The 22,380-nt window shown below is 39.3% G+C and overlaps 1 protein-coding gene across 8 annotated transcripts in view; it reads left to right on the top strand.

The window, feature by feature from the left end:
- Positions 1–231: 231 nt before the first annotated feature.
- Positions 232–22,380, top strand: part of CNOT2 (CCR4-NOT transcription complex subunit 2) — a 138,723-nt gene continuing 116,574 nt past the window's right edge. For 2 of the 8 annotated variants that reach the window (XM_075551276.1, XM_075551277.1), the window contains exon 1: positions 234–598. In XM_075551276.1, the coding sequence (XP_075407391.1) occupies positions 594–598 (5 nt within the window). In that variant the 5' untranslated portion in view covers positions 234–593. Of the gene's footprint in view, positions 599–11,355; positions 11,427–22,380 lie in introns of those variants that run through there. The other 6 variants (XM_075551282.1, XM_075551283.1, XM_075551286.1 and 3 more) reach the window with 6 other exon arrangements.

The raw sequence follows: 22,380 nt of genomic DNA, 5'->3' as shown, positions 1-22,380 counted from the left end.
TGACGCGCTGCCGGGCCCGGACGTGCGTGCGCAGGCTGCGGGGGCCCAGGGGCAGCGGTCAGGTTTGCTTCAGGTGGTGGGCGTGAGGAAGGGCCCCGCTCGAGGCGGACGCGGGAGGGCGGGGTGTTGGACACAAACACAAACACGCTCCACGTCCCCGGGAAGGGCGGACCGACGCCACCTCACCACTCCCCGCCCCTGCACCCCGCCAGCCCCAGCCGACCCAGAACCCGAGCCCGAGTGCGAAGCGAGCCCGTCCAGGAGGGCGTTAGCGGCTGCGGAGGCCCCGCTCGCTGCAACGGCCGCGGGCGAGTCTCCCTCGGAGCCGGAGGGAGACTCTGTGGAGGCCGCGGCGCGAGCGCTCGGGTAGCGAAGCTCCCCTTTCCATCTCCTTTCCAGGCCGTGGGAAGCGGCCTGCCCGCACCAGCCCCTTCTCGTCCGTAATCTCAGCAGCCACCTTCCGCCGCCGCCGCCGCGGCGAAGCCAGCCGGAGCGACGGGGGTCACGGCGGGGGTCAGAGGGTAAAGGTCTTGCTCCCAGCAGCCTCCGCGGTGGATACGTCGCCATCTTGGATCCGCGGGACAAGAAAATTCATGCGGTGAGTTTTTGGCAAATTTTCGGAAGTCTGGCTGCGGGGCGCGCGGCGGGGGCGGCGGATTCGGGGTCCCCGCAAGACGGGGGAATGCCTCGGGGCCGGGCCGGTCGCGTCCGGGGTCCGCGGGCAGCGCCCCGACCCGCCGCTTCCCTTTGCTTTTGTCTCGGCTCCAAGCGAGAGAGGGAGAGCGGAGCGGGCGGGGAGGGGGGTGGCGGCGGTGGAGGGAGGGAGGGAGGGGTGTGTAGAGGGGGTGGTGGTGGACGGGACGTAAAACGTCGCTCGGCTCGGGCCGCTGCAGCGGCCGCTCCGGAGCTCAGGCCCTGTCCCACCCGCGGGCGGCCAGGCTTTCCGTGGACTCGGCTCCCCCGGGCTCCCGCCAGCGCGGAGGAGCCGCCGCCGCGCTGCTTCCTGGGGAAGAAGAGGCGGCAGCGGCGGTGGCCCTGGAGCCCGGGCCCTCTTTGGACACCGCTGCCGTCTTCCTAGCAGCTGCTGCGGTCTCCGGTCCTTCGCGATCGATCTCTCGCTACGGACACATCCTCTGCAACTTAGGCTCCTCTCGGTTTCCTATGGGGGGCACTGGGCTGGCTAACGGGCTTCAGGCCTTAGGGTGTCAAAGGCTATAGGTGGAGGGGGAAAGTGCAACTGATGGCTTTGTCGCTGCACCCGGAGGATGGAGCTTCGGTGGGCTGGTAGGGACCGAGTCCGGATGGTCCTCGGGCGGCGAAGCCATCCGAGACGCTTCTGTCGGTGAAGTTGCTTTCATAGGTTTCCACTTCCGCCGGGGCCTCGCCACCCCTCGCTGCCTTGGGTCTAACTTAAAAGTTACAGGAACGAATGAGTGGCCCTCGTAATTCTTCGTGGAGCCTCTGTGGTCTGTGCAGGAGGGAGCCGCGTAGCTCTCAGAGGCTGTGGCCCTTAGCGAAAGCGAGTTTTTTTTCTTTCTTTTTCTTTCGAAAAGCATTTCCTAGGTTCTAGAACAACATTATTCCAGGCCCTGTGGGTACGGTATTTCCACTAGAGAAGTCTAACATACGGGTACCACCCTCTCGGAAGGAACCTAAACATCAACTTCCGTCCAATCCTAGGAGACCTCCTTCACTTGCCAGTATCGAAAGAGAGGGTGCAACACATTTTCATTTTCCTAACTCTTGCTCAGAGTATCCTACCTTACAGTTACTCATGTAGACAGTTTCTAATCGTTAGGTACACTAGCATCAATTAGATTCTTGGCTAACGGGCAGAGAGTACTGAGTGAACAAAATCTGTTCATGAGGGAGTCCAGATTTGAAATTACCGTTCAAAGCTGCACACATTTCCTGTCATGTCTGATATTACAGGAACTTATGGAGTTCTGGAAACATAGTGGAAATTTGATTTGCCTTTGAAACAACACTAGCAGAAATGATGGAAGTATGGGGTGGGGGAGGAATGGGATAAAAAATTAAACTGTTTATATACAAGTGTCATTATTTGGGAATGACTTATGTTGTTTGGTGTAGTTTACAACAGTTATCTTGAAAATGTCACAATATCCATGCCCCGTTTGCAATTTTGGAATGTAACTTGATCCTAGACCTATAGAATAATTTCTCAGTGGACTGAGGTAGTTAAAAAGATCTTCCACATTCAGATTTCTTTGATTGAATTGTTTCTTAATAGACTAAGATCATTAGTAAGCTTTGTATGTTGAACTTCTTGCTAGTGCACATTCTTTGTAACATTAGATACTAAAAGGAAAGCAAAATACAGTTTCAAAAGACAAAACTTGTAACTCTAACTTGACTGTAATATTTTCATTTAATTTTAAAACAGTATTTTCCCCCTGTGGGCTTGATTGGCCATGACTTCTATAAACACTGCTATTTTAGACAGGAAATGAGAATCTGCATTTCATATTTTTGCATCCTAATTAATGCTCTGTCAATACCAGTAAGTTAATGTAAACAGTTTTTGAAAACATTTTTGTTCTAAGTATATAGTATAGAGATAACTGTAACCTAATCTGATACTCTTGGTGAATTAGAACTACCTTGTATGTTGAACCAAGCAACAGATAATACTTGTAAATTTTTCCCCAGTTTCTTTTACCCTTACGTTTCAAAGTAAAATTTTTATGTAGATAAATGTAGGTGATCTGTCTGATGTTGAAGGTAATATAAAACTCAATGATATACCTTCCAAGATAACTACCTATTTTTACTTTGCAACTATGCATATTTACTTTTTGATTTTTTTTTCAGAGATGCTGTACCATTAATTATAACGAGATTTATTTGTTCAAAAGCACTCTTTAGATTTATGAGTAGATTTTACTATACAAGCTTCAAACCTAGAGTTTTGTTTTGTTTTTAACTCTTCAGGAGACATTAGTATCTTCAGGAGACTTGTATTTTGAAAGACCATTACAGAATTTTAAAAAACTTATTGGAACTTATACTATTGCTACTTTTAGGGACAAATTGCATTGTGACATTTTTTTGACAATACAGAAAGTAAAGATGTATGATTCATGTATATATATTAAATAATAGTGGATACTGATTAAAAAGAAAACCAAACTCACTGTCATTCATTTTACTCTAGAAGTGCCTGGTGGATTTGAACAACTGACCTTGTGGTTAGCAGCCCAATGGATCATAATAGCTTAGTAATAAGTTTATAATTTCTTTGCACTTTCAAAGCAATGTGAATAATAATAGCATTTTCTTTTTTTGTGAAGCATCTTACGTGTTTTAATTGTAGAACTCATTCTGGTATGATCACATTTTCGAAAGGGAAGATCTAATAATCCCATGTACCTGTCCTAAAAGGCTTTTGAGGACAATTTATGCAAACAGTGATACAGTCTTAGGAAAAAGTTGCTACTAAATAATTGTTTCATTTATTACCTGCCCTCTAAGTGGATTTTTTTTTTTGAGGGAAGTCTGTTTTTATTAAGAGAATGTCACACAGTATTTGTGATCAGGTTCCCAGGAGAACCCCTTTACCCACAAGGGGTTGGCTTCCGTTAGGATGGCAGTCAATCTCCCGTGAAGCCTCAGTGCAGGAAGCAAGGCATGGCATAACTCTCAGCGTTAAGGCCCAGGTGTGCATGCAGGGCTATAGGCCTGCCCTCAGTCAAGGATCACTTGCACTTCTTGGGCACAGACATGGGTCGTTGGGTCATTCTTTTAACCCAAGAGTAAGCTACTGGGGTCTATGTGCCCCCTGACCCCATCATTAAAACCGACTGACTGTGCTGCTTTTAAAACTATCTTTTGCAGCAGGAGCTGACTTTTTTTTTTAAACGTTTTATTAGGGGCTCATACAACTCTTATCACAGTCCATACATATACATACATCAATTGTATAAAGCACATCTGTACATTCTTTGCCCTAATCATTTCTTTTCTTTCTTTTTTTCCCTTTTCTTTTTTTACATTTTATTAGGGACTCATACAACTCTTATCACAATCCATACATACACATACATCAATTGTATAAGTGGATTTTTGTGACAGAGGAAAGTAAAAGAAACCATGGTACCACATAGGGCAATTAATGTACTATGTCTGTGTATGGGATTTGAACTATGACAGAGTTGTTTTGGCTGATGACATAAGCCTTTCCTTCCTCAGGATGATTTCTACCTGTGAAACTTAGAGAAACTGAAATACACTGTAATTTATATGGAGTGTTTTGGAAAGAGTTATAATGAAATTTGTTGTAGAAAATCTAAAAGAATGAAAATTAGGGTATAACATTCAAATCTTTGTAATTTTAACTCTTTTTTTGAAACTTTTTCTTTTAAAAGTTAAGACTTATAAAGAATACAATAACCCCCCACCCACACCCCCCAGAAAACCAAAAAACCCACCCATTGAATAGATTCCGACTCAAAGCAACCCTGTAATGGTTTAGGGAGACAATAGCCTCAACATTCTCCCTTGGAGTAGCTGGTGGGGTTCACTTGGTACTAGCAGCCCAGTGTTTATACTCAGCAGACTTGTTAGTTTTTTCTACGAAGTAGCATTTCTAGTATGTTTTTTGGACAGCTTGTTGTCTGAAATACAGATGTAGATCTCTAGGGTACACTTGGGTATGTGCTGTGTTGTGAAGCTATATAATTATTTGCAATGTTTTATATTTTTGGTTAAGATTTTTTAGGTTATAAAATGTAGAAATACAAAAGGTAAATTTTCTAGGACAAAAGGAATTTCCCTCTTGGACACTTAACATATATGCTTAGATTCAGGTGGCAAGTCTTTTCAGATATAGTCAGATACTTTGGACATATTTGCCACTTTCCTTGCTTGTTTTTCTTTTTCTTGGCATTCATGGGTATGTTTTTGCTTGTGCATGTCTCTCTTTTCCATTGCCTGGCAGACTTCTTATTCTTCAAAACTCAACTATGGTGTCATTTTTATGAAACCCTTTTGGTTTCTTAGAACCCTTCTGTTGTACTGCTTGTATTCTTGAAACTTAGGGTATTGATTGTATCACATGTTGTTATAATTTACAGTTTATTTCCCTTCCCCCCCCTCCCTAATCCTATAACCTCCACTGGCCTGTAAGCTCCTCTGAGAGGTAGGGCTCTAGCCCTGAAAGCGTAGTGGACTACGAGTTGGGCTACCTCCTGCAAGGTCAGCAGTTTGAAACCACCAGCCACTCCATGGGAGAAAGATGAGATTTTCCTGCTCCTCTAAGGAGTTAGTGTGGAAAACTCACAAGGACAGTTCTACCCTTTCTTACGGGGTTGCTATGAGTTGAAAACGACTTAATGGTCACTGAGGTATTTTTGTTTTTGAGTGCTTTATATAATGCACAGTACTTAGTAGGGACTTAATAAATATGCATTAAACTAAATTGGTACCAGGTTATTTGACCCTTATTTGGGTACAGTTCACAGATCAGAAGCAACAGATGAGAAAAGGATAGCTAGAACAGATACGTTCTCTTTCATGTCTTTGAATACTGTTTTAGAATTTTGTCTTTAACTGTCAAAAGTTTAATGGTTTTTTAAAGTGTGCAGAGTGAGTTGTGTGAGAGAAAACTGTGAATATCGTTTACATCTTATGAATTAGCCTCATAACTTTCAATAACCTGTTGGTTATTGACTGGTGGATCAGGATTTAATGCCCACTATATGTTCTGTGGAAGAGGATGTTAATGTAATCTGAATGTTGTGTGAATACCATACCATGGTCCGGGCCTGGTTTTTCTTTAAGCATGTGGAGTAAGCTTCATGCCTGCTGACTTCTGGTGTTTGGTCCTCAATTCACATTATTAGGAATTTGTTGCATGTCATACAGGCCCATCTTACATTTGAATTAGCCTCGTAGCTTTCAGTGGAGTTGTTCCTTTAACCGTTTGGAAGCTTTTCTTTGTTTTGAGGATCGCCCTGGCTGTTGAGTGTGGTGTGCTAAAATCAGAAGCAGTAGTAGTAACTGGCTTTTTCATCCTTGTGTTCATCAGTGACCTTTTGTTTCACTCTCAAATCTATGCTCCTTTGCCTCTTGCTGCTGCTGCTTTCGCTAGCACTGATCTGCTGCATTTGGGAGCTGTGATGCACTTCATGGAACACTTTCAAGAGAAAATCAAACAGGATGCCACAGCACCCAGGGGACATGCATTACATGAGATTGCGTGAAAGCACAGTATAGTACACACATAAGCCAGTAACATAGCTACTCATGTATGTTGACCAGCAAGAATATTTATTATAGGCTATATGTGAGGGGTCCCTCCGCTCCCCCCGCCAAAAAAAAATGTTCCGTAGGGTAGATCTTTCGTAGTATGCATTTTTCTTGCTAGGCCAGTTGCGAGCAACTCACTCTGACTTTGTGCACCCAGTGGTTTCACCTGGCAAGGTTCTTTCTGGTCACAGTGAATTTTTTCATAAAAGAGGTTTTTCTTGCACATCAATTTTTGTGATGCCTGATTTAAGAGAACAGTGTACAGCTGTGAAATTTTGTTTCCTGCTCACAAAAAATTGCTGCAGAAACTGTTGTGATGTTGAACACAGCTTACAATGGACAGCTCTTTTTGATAAAGCTCGAGTGTACAAGTGGTTTTTTTCGTTTTAGAAAAGGTAAAATGTCGATTAATGACAAGCCACCTTCTGGGTCTCTTGTCAGCTTCCCAAATGGACAAAAATGTCAACCAAATTCTTTTGTGCTCAAAGACTGATGGCAGACCATGGGGTAGTTATCTGGATTTTCTTGGAGCTCGGTTCAGCAAATTTTAACAGAAGATTTCAGAATGAGAAGGATCGCTGCAGAATTTGTGCCTCAGATTCTGACTAACCAGGAAAGAGCATGGAGTGAAAAGACAACATGCTGCGCTGTGAAAGAACAGCTCCAAAATGAGCCAGTTCCCCCCCCCCCCAAGGTCCTTAGTGCTATCCTTACAACCCTGAAAGCAAGCATCAATTAAGCCAGTGGAAAATGACATAACTATAGTCGCCTCACCCCAAAAAAGCTTGTGAAGTGAAATCAAATATCAAGACCATATGATTTTCATTTATTTTTTTGATGTGAGAGGGAGGGATGTGATTTGGAGTTTGTTCTGCCAGGTCAGATTGTTGATAAAGCTTTCTGTTTAGAGATTCTGAAAAGATTGCATAACTGCAACAAAAAAGGCCTGATGTGGCAGATGGGGGACTAGTTTTGTCACCATGATAACGCACCTGCTCATGGCAGTCATGTCAGTGCGCCAGTTTTTGGCAAAAACCAGCATGCCTCTCTTGCCCCCACGCACCTTACTCACCTGATCTCGCTCTGTGTGACTTCTTTTTGTTTCTGTGAATGAAGAGGGACATGAAAGGACAGTGATTTGACGACTTAGAAGAGGTGAAGAGAAAAAAGAGGGAGAAGCTGTCAGCCATCCAAACAGATGAGTTTGAAAAATGTTTCCAAGAGTGGAATCACAGATTTGACAAATGTATTAAGTATACCAGACGGTACTTTGAAGGTGATAAGGTAGTTTTGTAAAAAAAATTAAACTACTTAGCTTTGGGAAAAAATTCCGTTTTAGGAGGGGGAGGGTATCCCCTGGTATGTGCACTTGGTAGAGCAATCACTTTGACACATGAGATAAATGTGTTGCAAGTGGGAAACTGTTACATTTGTAACATTTTAGTCTCAGGGATTTCTCGAACTTTTATAACCACTGGTGTGTATGTGGCCTGATGTTGCCCAAAGGGTTTTATGTGTTACATGATTATGTATACCCAGGATTTAGAAGATTGCTTGATACATAGCAAGCACTGATATTTGCTGAATAAACAATTGGCATTTTGAAAGTCACTATAGAAACTGGCTCATCAATTTCATTTTTGTTTGTTCATATTAATTTCTGGTTGCTTTCTTTCCCACTAGCACATTATTCTTTGAAATGTGCTATATCCACCAACAATGAAATGGTAAGATTAATGATGCTATTTTATTACTTCTTCCAAATCTTTAAAAGATTTTTTTGTAATACTGTAAAGGGTAGGTGTGAGAATCCTGTAAAGGTTTTATGCACTGTAATATTAATTAGTAGATACTTAAAAATCACTTTCACTGGGTGAAACTTTTAATAATGTAGAACTGCAACTCTATTGGTAGGTACAGTTTTGCTAGTAGATATAAGGCAGAGACTAGATCATAAACTGAAGAGCCCTGGTGGTGGGGTCGGCTACCCTTTGAGCTGTGGACTGCAAGACCAGCAGTTTCAAACCACGGGAACATTTGTTGCCTAGGAGAAAATTGAGCCTTTACTCCTATAAAGAGGTCCAGGCAGTTCCACCCTTGTCTACTGTCGGTTGCTATGGGTTGAAATTGATGGCAGTGGGTTTTGAGTTTTTGAAATGCTAAATCAAACCAAACCCTGCCTTGGGGTGGTTTCCAGCCCAAACTTATTACCATCAAGTCTATTCTGACTCATAGTGACCCTGTAGGACAGAGTAGAACTGTGCCTGTAGGTCTAGACTAACTCACAAATACAGCAGTTCTCACAATTGCAAGGCTTATTCGAGAAGTAACAGGTTACAATTCAGGATTAGCAGACTCAGGCTGTAAAATAGTTCTTCAGTAATGGCAGCCTCTGGTCTGTTGAGTTTGTCTGGTCTTGACTACTCAGGCAAGTGTTATAAAGTTCTCTAGCTCCATTGATAACGTACCTGGAGGCATCCAATTCTGTCTGCAAGCCTCCTCCCCAGAAACCCTCAGCCTTTTCATCCCTTGGACTAGCAATCTTTTCCTGATGTCCTGCTTAAGCTGCTGCTGTTCTTTGCCACTGCTTCTCTTCAGTTGACACCATCTTTGGTGTTGGTAGCTGTCTCTGTCTCCTGGATCTCTGCAGGTCTCAGTGCAGGGACCACAGTGGCAAAGGATGTGCTCCCGTGCTCCCTCCTCTTGATACTAGTCAGGTCGGTCCCCGCTCCTCCTTCCTGCCTGAGAGTTGGCACATTGTAAGCCTGGTGAGTTGTCAAAACTGACCAATTCCCCTTTTTAGAATTCCACACGCCTTCTCTACATACTCTCACCCAATCATTTCATAGGCGATGCAAAGCTATGGCTAGGAAGGCCATATAAAAGTGACCCATCACATTGCAGTGATGGAACAGGGATTCATGCCAAGGCCATTTAGCACCTAACCTTTTGAACTTTTTCAAATGCCTGGCTAACTTTTATAAGTCATTGCTTTATGTAACTTATATGCATATTTAAGCCTAATACATAAAATCTAGAAGAGGTTTTCATATCCTTATGATACAGAATGAAATGCAGTAGAGTCAAGGGAGAGATGGCAATATTTACTGTATTAAATGTGCATTCTTTCACAAGTTTCAGGCACTAGGTAGAAAAACACTACACAAGAGAATAAGATCCAAGAGAGATGAATTACTGATATACATGAAGCAACACTGATGTTAAAAATATATTAATGAGTGCCCCCCACCCCCAAGTGTGCATATTTTAAGATTCCATGTATTTGAAACCCTAGGAGAAAATTACAGTGACAGCAAATCAGTCAGTGTGTGTTTGGAGCCAGGAGAGGGAACGAAAACTTTGGGGGTGATGGAAATACTTTATCTCGATCATGGTAATGGGAGCACAGGTATTTAAATTTCTAAGACCTCATTACAAAGTTTACAGCCCACTATGGGTTGCGTTTGATTCAACAGCCATGGGTTATGGATTTTTAATGTTACATGTATTTTTATAATCTCCCAATTTCATTACTTTTGCTTATTGATTTGCCTAACAATATATATAGTAAGCTGTTTTAGTTTTTCATTTTGAAAGAATTATGATTTATTGAAACTATGGTGTAAAAATGCTTTCAAGTAGATTCAAACTCATTGGGACCCCATATGTATGAGTTAAAACTATTCCTCATTAAGTTTCTTCTTGGTGGATAGTTAGGTAGTTGACAGCCAATTCTTACTTCCAAGGTGTTTCAGTGTACTAAAACTTCCAGTCTTTTAATTTGTAGGCAAACATGTGAACTTTCTTAACACCACTCAGGATATAAACCAAAACCAAACTCACTGCCATTGAGTTGATTTTGACTCATAGTGATCCTGTAAGACAGCGTAGAACAGCCTATGGGTTTCTGAAATTGTAAATCTTTGTTAGTGTAGAAATCATTTTTCTCCCTCACAGTGGCTGGTTGTTTTACACTGCTGACCTTGAGGTTAGTAACCCAACCCAGAACGCACTACGCTACCAGGATTTCTTAGGATATATAGGGCACTCTTCGAACTGTACACTACATCCCAAGGGTCTGTAGTGGAGTCAATTTTCGTAGGTCAAACCAGAATGTTAAAAAACATTACGTAGGACAACATTGCATATTAAAGGCTGTTGGTTTCCGAGCTCTTTTCAATAAATCTTACTTTGTATCCTGATTATTTTTTTAAAAAAAGCATTGATGGTTTCTAGAAATTTACTAAAGCGGGGGCTTTAGAATTAAAAAGTTCAGATCTTGGTTCTGCCCATATATTAGATGTGGGACCTTGGCGAAGTTAGTTATTGGTTAACTCACAAAACCTTTATCAACCGTAAAATGGGAAGAATTTCATTAACTTTGTAGAACACTTGTGAGCCAGATATATAAAATGATTTACTCAGAATGAAACTGAAGGGTTTTTTGTTTCCATTGTTATTTATTTGCACCTTTTGTTTTTCTTTAAAATCATTGGGTGCTCATACAATTCTTTTTTTTAATCGTTTCATTAGGGGCTTATACAACTCTTATCACAATCCATACATACATCAATTGTGTAAAGCACATCTGTACATTCATTGTTCTCATCATTCTCAAAATATTTGCTCTCCACTTAAGCCCCTGACATCAGGTCCTCATCTTTTCCCCTCCCTTCCCGCTCCCCCCTCCCTCATGAGCCCTTGATAATTTATAAATTTTTTTTTTGTCATATCTTGTCCTGTCTGATGTCTCCCTTCACCCATTTTTTTCTGTTGTCCGTCCCCCGGGAGGAGGTCACATGTAGATCCTTGTAATGGGTTCCCTCTTTCCAACCCACTCTACCTCTACCCTCCCAGTATCGCCACTCACACCACTGGTCCTGAAGGTATCATGCGCCCTGAATTCCCTGTGTTGCCAGTTCCTATCTGTACCAGTGTACATCTTCTGGTCTAGCCAGACTTGTAAGGTAGAATTCGGATCATGGTGGTGGGGGGAGGAAGCATGTAGGAACTAGAGGAAAGTTGTATTTTTCATCGGTGCTATATCACACCTTGACTGGCTCTTCTCCTCCCCTAGACCCCTCTGCAAGGGGATCTCCAGTGGCCGATAAATGGGCTTTGGGTCTCCACTCTGCACTCCCCCCTCATTTACTATGGTAAGATTTTTCTTTGGTTCTGATGATGCCTTATACCCGATCCCTTCAACACATCATGACCACACAGGCTGGTGTGCTTCTTCCATGTGGGCTTCGTTGCTTCTGAGCTAGATGGCTACTTGTTTACCCTCCAGCTTTTAAGACCCCAGACACTATACCTTTTAATAGCTGGGCACCATCAGCTTTCTTTGCCACATTTGCTTATGCACCCATTTGTCCTAAGTGATCAGATCATGGAGGTGTGCACCCAATGATTTGATTTTTTTGTTCTTTGATGCCTGATAACTGACACCTTCGGCACCTCGTGATCACACAGGCTGGTGTGTTCTTCCATGTGGGCTTTGTTGCTTCTGAGCTAGATGGCCACTTGTTTACCCTCCAGCTTTTAAGACCCCAGATGATGTATCTTTTGATAGCCGAGCACCATCAGCTTTCTTCACCACATTTGCTTATTCACTCTCTTTGTCTTCAGCGATGTGTTGGGAAGGTGAGCATCATAGAATGCCAATTTATAGAAGAAAGTATTATTTCATTGAGGGAGTACTTGAGTTAAGGCCCAATGTATCTTCTGCTACCTTAATACTAAACTATAAATATAGGCACATAACTCTATTTCCCCATCCTCATGTATAAATTATTTGCATATGCACATGTTGTTATCTAGACCTCTATAAATGCTCTTTGCCTCCCAGCTCTTTCCTCTATTTCCCTTGACTTTCCTCCTGTCCCACTATCATGCTCAGTCCCCACCTGGGTTTCAGCAATACCTTTACGTTTCATTTCCCTTGATTGTGCCCTACCAGGCCTCCCATACCCACCTCACCACCAGTTTGGATCACTTGTTGTTTCCTTGTCCCTGGGTTTGTTAACATCACTTCCTTTTCCCCCACTTCCCCCTATCTCATGCCCCCCCCCCCCCGGAACTGTCGGTCAGTTGTTTTCTCCAGATTGTTCATCCAGCCTATCTTATTTAGACAGACCAGCAGAACAATTCTTATCACAATCCATATATCCATCCATTGTGTCAAGCATGTAGGTCATTTGCTGCCATCATTCTCCAAACAGTTGCCTTCTACTGAACCCTTAATATTGGCTCTTCATTTTTCCTACTCCCTCCCCCCTCCCTCATGAACCCTTCATAATTCATAAATTAGTTTTATTTTGTCATATGTAAAGCTGAAGTTTTGATACTGGCTTTAAGCTGTTTTTTTTTGTGTGTGTACATCTCCTTAAACACTGTTATCCAGGTGGACTTCTTAAGTTGTCAGTCAAAAGAAATCCAGAACTCTTACCTCTTAAGACTCTGCTCTTTGTTGTTCCCTGGTGGAGCTTCTTTCTTCTTAATGTGCACAGGCTTGCTCACCGCAGGATCACTTGATCAATCAGTTTCTCTAGGGCAGGACTTCCTGACCCACCTGATTTCAATCTACATCTCACACGTTACTCCATATTACCTTTATTTTTTTCCATTCCCTTACCTTCCTTCTTATATACCATATGCTTTGTGTTATACATAGATTATTTTCTCAAAATAGTTCTTGACATTTACCCACTGTCAATGTGTGTCTTCTGACTGATGGTGAATGCTCTAGGACAGAATAGAACTGCCCCTCTAGGTTTCTGAGACTAAATCTTTGAGAACACAGCCTATGAAGCAGTTGCTGGGTTTGAACTGCTAACTCTGAGGTTAGCAGTCCAATATGTAACGTGTGCCACCAGTGCTCCTAACCTGCCAATATCTTATTCACTGCCATCAAATTGATTCCAACTTACAGCAACTCTGTAGGACAGGGTTTCTGAAGCTGTAACTCTGGTTTGTTTGTCTAAATGACAAAGGTACATTTGTTTTGTTCTAGTCATTTATTTTCTTGTGTGTGGGGCTTTTAATATCACCTGATACTGAAGATGATAGAATGTAAAACCAGAATTTATTTCTTAATTATTCAAAAATTATATTAAAATTTTATACTTTTAAAAAGTTTTATCGACACTTCATCCACATATATAATTGAATATTTCAACCACATCATGATTTGTACAATCTTTACCACAATCAATTTTAGAACATTTTCTTTTTTCCTTTACTCATTGTTTATTCTTTTTTTTCCTTCAATTTTAGCCAAGAATATACACAAAGCATTCTTCATTTCATCAACATATTTCAGTGCCATTGATTTATTTATTGTGTTGTACAACTGTTATTAATACCCCTCTCCATATCGTTCCACAACCATTAAAATGAACTCAATGCTGCCTCTTAACCTCTTTTATCCATGGTAACCATATGTCAAGTTTGGTCTCCATTGTTAAATCGCTTTTCAAAACAGTTGTGTATACATCATCACAATCAGTTCTGCCCCCACCTGCCAGTCCCATAACTCTTTACAAGAGTGGAAAGTCTCATCTTTAGAGGAGTGGTTGGTGGTTTGAACTGTTGACTTTGTGGTTTGCAGCCCAGTGAGTAAACACTGTGCCACCAGGGCTTATAATAGATGTTAAGTAAATATTTGTTGGACAGATGAACAAATAGGTCTAAAAAACCTCTTCAGACTCTGTCATTGAGCTGGTTCCAGTGTGACTCTGTAACATAAGTATGCAATATAGCACTCAGATGTTATTTTGTCTTTGCCTACCCACCACTAATAAACCACTCACTAATTTGAAATACAGGTGCTCCCTCTGGTGATGAATGGAGCCCTTCCTAAGTGTGTCTTTAAGGCTCACTCTATAAGTCACATTTGTAGGTAAATTCATATGAGTTCATAGGGTTCTTATTTTGCCTTCCTTTAGTTGGGGGTGGGAGGGGAGAGGGGAACCCAAACTGAGATCTTTAATGATTTTAAAACTTCCCAAGCAGCAAGTGAAGGTGGATTTTTTTTTTTAAGTTGGGTTTGGTTCTGTCCTTTCAAAATGAGGGCAAATTTGCATCACACTAAATGGTAAGTAGGTAACTTTTCCTTAAGTAGGAGTTGCTGATGTTAGTGCATCTGTGGATATCAGTTATTTTGGAACTTCCAGAGAAAACTTAAGGGAAAGTGAAAATACAAACATTGTAACATTTAAATAACTTCTTTTTACCTTCAAAATGTTGGTAATTGATCAACAGAAATGTGGGGGAAGGGAGACAGTGGACAGTGTAAGAGATGAAAATAATAATAATTTATAATTTATTAGGGGTCCATGAGGGTGGGAGGGAAGAAAGAGGAACTGATAACAAGGTCTCAAGCAGAAAGAGAATGTGTTGAGGCAACATGTGTACAAATATGTTTGATAAAATTGATGTATAGATTGTTAACAAGAGCTGTAAGAGGGCCCCCAAAATGATTTATTCATTAAAAAATAATAAAATGTTGATAAAGTATATTCAATTAAGCAAACATTCTCCTAAACTTTTCTACATTTTTTTTCTAGCTTAAACCATTTTGTGGCTGATCGATTTGTCACTGAGAGAAAGATGAGGCTTGTAGTTCTATCCCAGAACTTTAGTGTCCTTATAAGTTGGAATCTACTCCATGATGGTGAATTTTGTTTTGGTGTGGATCTTTGTATTTTAAACTCATCTCATATTTGTGATCTTAAATATTATTTAATTTTTTCCCAGGAATCCTAGAATGACCCGTGTGAATGACAACTTATAATTATACCTGTAATTAAATAATGTTAATTTTAAGAGAAACCAAGGAATATAAAAATTATCAGTTTACACCTTCAAAATCCTAAACAAACACTGGCTTTTAACACAACTGTATTAAGTATTAACAACAATAAAGTGAAAAATAATAGTCCCTTAACATGACTGCTGAGAATGTAAATTGATATAACCTTGCTCTAAAGCAAGGCAGTAAATTTTTAAAAACTATGGAAATAGCCTTTCGTGCATTCAATAAATACTTAACCAGGTTCTCAAAAATGTTTCAATATACAGTATTGAGTAAGTCTGATGATCTGTTTGTGTGATGTAGTGGCAGAATGATTTACAATTAAAAACAAAAGCAGTGGCTGCTGGATTCTGTGAGGAGGGCATTACTTCAGAAAAAGTATGCTGGGAAAGCCTCTTTGAAAGATTCTATGTGCAAAGTGCCTTAAGTATATTCTTATATACTAGTAGTGATCGTTCGACTTAAAAAAGCACCATTACACCTATTTTTCTACAGAGGATACAAAAACTTGAGAATTTGTTTAAGATCAGAGCAGTTACTTACACATCAGCACTATTAACGTTAAAACTCATACTGGTATTTTCAAATAAGAATTACACTTTCAGAAAATTTTCTAAAGACGTTAGATGTGCAAGCAAAAACTCAAGTGCAAATATTTACCACAGTAAGATTTATAAAAGTGAAAAAATTGCTTTATAATAAGCAGTCATTTTTTTCTTGTTACTGAGTGGATTCCTACTGTGGTGAGCCCGAGTGTGTCACAGTGTAACTGTACTCCCTCCAGAGGAGTTTCCATGGTTTACTTTTCAGAAGTAGTTCTCCAGGCCATTTTTTCCTAGACACACCTGTTGACTTCAGGGTTCTTTCTCTACCATCTTTCTTGTAGCAGCCAAGCATGTTAATTGTTTGCAAGGAGTTCTTAGGTTAACTATACTGTAGCCATTAAGAATCATGTTTTGATAACTGTTGAATGATAGTGGAAATGATTTTTTTTAATGCAGGTTTTAAATGAGGAGCTAATAATTAGTACAAGAATTTAGAAAATGTTCTGAAATAGATTGTGGTAATGCCGTCACACACTTTTAATATGTTTATATCATTGGATTGAAATTATATGTCAGAATTTAGTTTTTAAATGGGTTAAACAATACAAAATGAGTTTTATTAATATTAAAAGAAATCCCTTGAGTTGAAGTTCAAATATATTTAAGCATCTCAGATAATTCATTTGGTTAGGATGCTTGAAATCAGGACCTTTTTTGTGCAAATCAGAAGATTGTCAGAAATAATCATTTCTGAAGTAATGTTGAAACTGACAGTCTAATTTTATGAAAGTGTAAGCATATCTTTGCTACTGATTGGTATTGTAGCATATACATTACTTTTCCAAACCTGTTACGTACATTTAAAAATAGTAGCGTTGTTTAGGATGAAGACTAAGAAGAACAGATTGTCTAGTTCATATTTTTCCCAGTAAATTCAGTGAAAAGGAATTAACATCTAAAGGTTTTTCAGTTTTCTAAAATGTGCTAATACTTTTTTTCCTTAGACTTGTAAGCATAATTGAGCATTTGATTTTGAAGGACACTTATAATGGTTAAGTTTATCAAAAATATATTTTGACACATTGATTGGATCTATATATCCTTGTTTATTTTCATATGTTTATAGTGTGAATGGCATGCCTTTGTTAATGTGAATGCTTATTTGCTTTACTAATATAGAAAAATAAAGGAGTAACTTAATGTTTTTGCTGGGTAAATTCTAGTTTCCAGTGGGTTTAGTATGTTTTTAAATGAGAAAGTGTTTGACTTGAAAACATCTTATTGAAGTATAGGATTAGGTAAGTAGAGGACCAAACAAGCAGAGCTGTGAATGATGTGGTGGTCTGCTTCCATGAAGATTTACAGCCTTGGAGACCCTGTGTATAATTCCATCATGTGGGGTCGCTATGAGTCAGCATTGGTCAGACAGTAGTGGATTTTATGTGGTAAAGCCACATAGCATTAGTGACTAAATTTTACAAGGAAGCGACTAGAAGGCAGTTCCTTTCTCTTGAATGCCAAATACCATATTCCAAATTCAGTATTCTGTGACCCATTTTCTTTCCCATTACAGCTTTTCTCGTATTTATTTTTAATGTTTGAAAAGATTTAGTAATCATGATACAGCTTATAAATTGAAAGAAAAAAACCCAAAGTATGTTATTCATACATACGGTGCAATACAAAATAGTTTTATACAACTGCACTAATGTTCTCAGTGATCAAATTTCATAAAAATGAATTTCATTTGTAGGGAAATGTGAATATATGATCACAAAATTGTTTGGCTTAAGGAGGAAAAGCTAAACTTCCTGTGATCTAATTGCACACAGGTACTTATCAGGACTTAAGGATACAAAAACATCCAAGTATTAATTAACCTGCTATGGTTAATATTGAGTAGGATAGTATTTTCCTCCTCAAAGTTCAATAAAATTTACTTATATATAAGATTTTAAATAGAAATAAACAGCAAGTCATTTGCATGCAGTACCACAAGATATAATGAATGAATGAATGATACAACTCAGAAATCCACTAGTTAAAGTGCTCTCCTCACACAGAATCCAGGACAGCTAAACTTCTAAGGACCAATAATGAAAGTAGTGATATCTTGATGGTAGGGAGAGAAAGTGGGAACCTATCACAGTAATTGACATACACACATACACACCGCCCCCAGGGAGACGAACAACAGAAGTGTGAGTGAAGGGAAACAGTGGATGGTATAAAATATGAAAATTAAAATAGTTTATAAGTTTTATAAGTTATCAAGGGTCACAGGGGTGGGGGGAGAGAACCTGATACCAGGAGCTCAAGTACAAAGATAATGTTTAGGAAATGATGATGGCAACATATGTACAAATGTGCTTGTTACAATTGATGTATAGATTGATTTAAGAGCTGTAAGAGCCACCAATAAAATAATTTATTAAAAAATTTAAAAATCCATTAGTTTCATTACCACCACTAATAATTATGAAGCCCATATTGTACCAGAATTATTATACTTTTGTAAGCTTTATAGTTAAATCACGTTTGTTATTTGGTCACTGGTGAGAGTAGGAGGTATAAATGACCAAAAGCTGAAGTTTTAAGGACTGATTGATTTGCTCAGGTACATAGCTCATAAGTTTATAGAGCCTAGACTAGAACCAGTCTTCTCCATCTAAGTATTCTTTCCAAATTATTATATTACCTCTCCACCAAAGATGGGTATATACGCAAGGGTAAATAAATGCCCTAGTTTTCTCAGCTTTTGAAAACTAAGTAAGCGCCATGTTAAAATATTTGCTCTACATGAAAGAAGAGATAGGAACCACTATTGTTAAGAGTTGTCATGCTTAACATGATCATATGTGTAATAGAACAAAAGGGAAAATATTTTATTCATCTTAAAAGGAACCTGAAGTATAGAGAAATTAGGAAAATGTTAATATGGCGGGTTTAAATGATGGCAACAGGTCTTTCTGAGTGCTAGTACTTTTCCTACTAGATTTACTCTTTTTATTTAACAAAGGAATCATTAAATGCCTGTTATGTGTCTTGCTGTCTTTGCCAAGTGCTACAGATGAACAATCTTAAGATTCACTTTTATTTACTTAAAATGCTACACTTCAATCTTAACAGAATGCTGCCTGAATACAATTCCTGGTAGTAAAAAAACCCTAGCACCCCCCCCCAAAAAAAAGCAAAGCTGTATTACTATTTTATTCATTTATAATTATGATATGGATAAGCATGTAACACACTTTGGAATGAATTATGGCAAACTTTCATATGCCTCAGAAACTGATTCTTAATATAGAAAGTCCCACCTGTCTAAAGTTCCACCTTTAAAGCAAAACCAAAAATATCTCAGAGCCTTTATTTCTTACTTCAGTCCTGAGGTGTTATTTATGTACCTTTTTCAAATGGGAAGATTAAAGTATATAGAGAAATTACACAGCTAGTTAAAAGTGGTGGGTCTGTGATTCCAACTCAGACAGGTTAGCTTCAGAGACTCTAACCACATTATTTGGAATTTCAATAAATTACTACTCTTCAATTGGCTGGCTTTTATCAGTTCCATTTATTTAGCCCAGACAGGACTAAATGGACAACTTATGGTAGAAGAGCTTATGGTAGAAGACATTGAATTTTGTTGTGTTAAGTATTATATAATGTGTACCACCAGCATTATAATCTGCTCAATTTACATTCTTAGGGAATAAATGAGTAAAGAATCAAAATGCTATGGATTCTTTTAAATTAAATTCATTTCAAATGTGCTTTCGGTTTTAGATTGAAAAATAATCTTAGTAACCTAAACTAAACAACAGTATTAAGTTTTATGTAAATACATAATATACACACAGACACACAAATTAACATCTTAATCTTGTAAAAGACCAAGGAACTCCAGACCAAGGAACCCACCTCTGTGGGTTTGCAAGGCTTTAATTCTTTACAGTATCAGAAAGACTCACGTTTCTCTCTCAGGGTGGCTGGTGGTTTCAAATGGCAGACGTGTTTAGCAGCCCATTTTGGAGCTCACTGTGCCCGAGGGTTCCTTACTGTAAAACAAGCACTTATAAAAATATAATTGAGTACCTAGGTGGAGCAAATAGTTAAGTGTTTCACTGCTAGATGAAAAGTTAAGTTTGAACACACCCAGAGGCACCTCTAAAGATAGGCCTGAAGATCATCTTAAAAACTCCATGAAGCAGTTTCTCATGAAGCAGTTCTACTTCACATACAGAGAGTCTACTTCTTACACATCAGTTGGAATTGAGTTGACTAAATGGCAATCAAAATTAGATATCAACCCCTGGTATAAGTGCGTGCCTGTGGACTGAAAGGTTGATGGCTCAAGCCACTGTACCACCAAGTCCTTTAAATGTTATTTGACATATGCTGGCATGAGATTACTATTTGGATTAATCCAAGCAAGATGAATTACATTTGGAATATAATTGCTCACACGAGTTGATGTCAAGTCTTGATTGCCATTGATTTCTTCTAGTGGAACACTGTAAACTTGTTCCCATCTTAGGCCATCTACCTGGAAAACCATTTACCGAGATTCCTTCCTTTGTTCCTTCCTTCCTTCCTTCCTTCCTTCCATCCATCCATCCATCCATCCATCCATCCATCCATCCATCCATCCATCCATCCATCCGTCCTTTCTAATTTTATTGGGGGTTCGTACAGCTCAACACAATTGTGTCAATCACATTTGTACCTATCTATGTTGCCATCTTCATTTTCAGAACATTCTCTTTGCACCCGATCCCCTGGAATCCGCTCATTTTTATCACTTCCTCCCCCAACCTCCCTCCTTCATTCATGAACCCCTGATAATTTATAAATTATTATTATTTTATGTCTTATGATGAGTGATGTCGCCCTTCACCCACTTTTCTGTCTGTCCCCTAGGAGGGGGTTATATGTTGATCATTGTGATTGGTTCCCCCTTACTCCCCCCAACTCCCTCTTACCTTCCTGGTATTGCTACTCTCATTATTGTTCCTGAGGGGTTTATCTGTCCTAGATTCCCTGTGTTTCCAGTTGTTATCTGTACCAGTGCACATGCTCTGGTCTAGCCTAATTTGTAAGATAGAATTGAGTCATGGTAGGGGAGTAGGGAGGGGAGGAAGCATTAAAGAACTAGAGGAAAGTTGTATGTTTCGTCAGTGCTATCTATACTGCACCCCATCTGGTTCGTCTCTTCTTTGTGACCCTCTGTAGGGAGAATGTCCAATTGTCTACAGATGGACTTTGGGTTTCCACTTGTGCTCCCCCTCATTCACGTCGATACAATTTTTGGTCTGGTTCTTTGATGTCTGATACCTGATCCCATTGACACCTCAGCCTTTTCCTTTCTTGAACACCAAAACAGAGGTCTTTTCTTCTCAAGCTATTGAAAATCTTTTCCCATCTTTAATCAATCATTGTTCACTATCCTACTTTATTTTCTTCTTAGTAGTTACTATTATCTGGGATTATATCCTTTTGTTTACTTGCTTATATCTCTTGCCCTTGAATGTTAGCTCCATGAAGGTGGACACTTGTCCTATTCCCCAGCATTTCCCCAGTGTTTATAATCATGTCTAGCAGAGAATAAACATTCAAATTAGTAAAGGATTTAACTGTAAACATTTGTATTTGTAATGTTAGCACCCATCTGGTAGAGCTTAAAATTTAAAATAGGCAACTTCTATCCAAGTATTATCCCCAAACAACTTCTATACATTTTTATATTCCAGGAAAGAAGAAATCTGACTTTTTAAAAAGTATGGAATATTGAGGTTGTAAGTGACCTTGACAGTTATTTCTTAGGTCCCCAAATTTATTTGGCTTACTCTGCCCCCTTTTCAGGAAAAAAAAAAAGTACCACTCCTCTGGCAATTTAAATTTTTTGTACTGTAGACCATGAAAATCCAAGGTAAATGTAAGTCTCTGCTTTTACAGCACCCCACCCCCTTTTAGTGCCCCCCACAGAGGGCAAGTCCACTATGGGTAACACTGATCTAGTCCATAGTTTCTAAAATATGCTATGAAACACCTTAGACTCTCAGCATATTTAGCAAATTCCCCGAAGCATTTGAATATAATAGTTTGCTTTAAATATTATAGAGTACATATATGCAACTGTTTCAGGATATGTGATTCTCTCTCACACACAAATGCATATACACATGAACGTACTTGGGAGACAACCATCTCAACTGCCAGGTTAACGAAACTTGGCCTGACATGTCTTTGAATATGTCTAGAAATTCTCATAAAAGTGTAAATCTTCATTAAAAAACACTTATTGAGGGCTTTTATAGCTCTTGTTACTATTTTTTTAATTAAAAAAACTAAAGTGAGACCTACTCACACATGAAATTATAAAACTCTACCTAAGGCAGCCCTTTGTGTACTACAGAAATCACGGCAAAGCTCAGGGCTGATCTGCTTTGTGTGTGACAATTTGTAAAATGCAATGTCAATATGATACATTGTTTATTTTGACTTTAATATACCTTATTTTTCAAACTTTCTCTTTGTGGTTTTTATCAATATTATTAATTTTTTTAAATGTGAGCAACTTTGGATATTGCCAGAAAGTCAAACTTGAAGCAAGATTACCTCTTTCATATTTCTCTATCAATTTAATTTTGGGTAGTGTCCTGTATCTGCTAGATGATCAGGTGGGAAGAAAAAAAATCCCACTTCATTTGAAAACAACTTGTGTAGCACTAAAATAAATCAGAAACAAATTTC

The sequence above is a fragment of the Tenrec ecaudatus genome, chromosome 6, assembly GCF_050624435.1.
Source record: "Tenrec ecaudatus isolate mTenEca1 chromosome 6, mTenEca1.hap1, whole genome shotgun sequence".
NCBI classification, from domain to species: domain Eukaryota; kingdom Metazoa; phylum Chordata; class Mammalia; order Afrosoricida; family Tenrecidae; genus Tenrec; species Tenrec ecaudatus.
The sequence above is the reverse complement of the archived record's forward strand: the minus strand, read 5'-3'. Positions and strand labels throughout refer to the sequence as shown.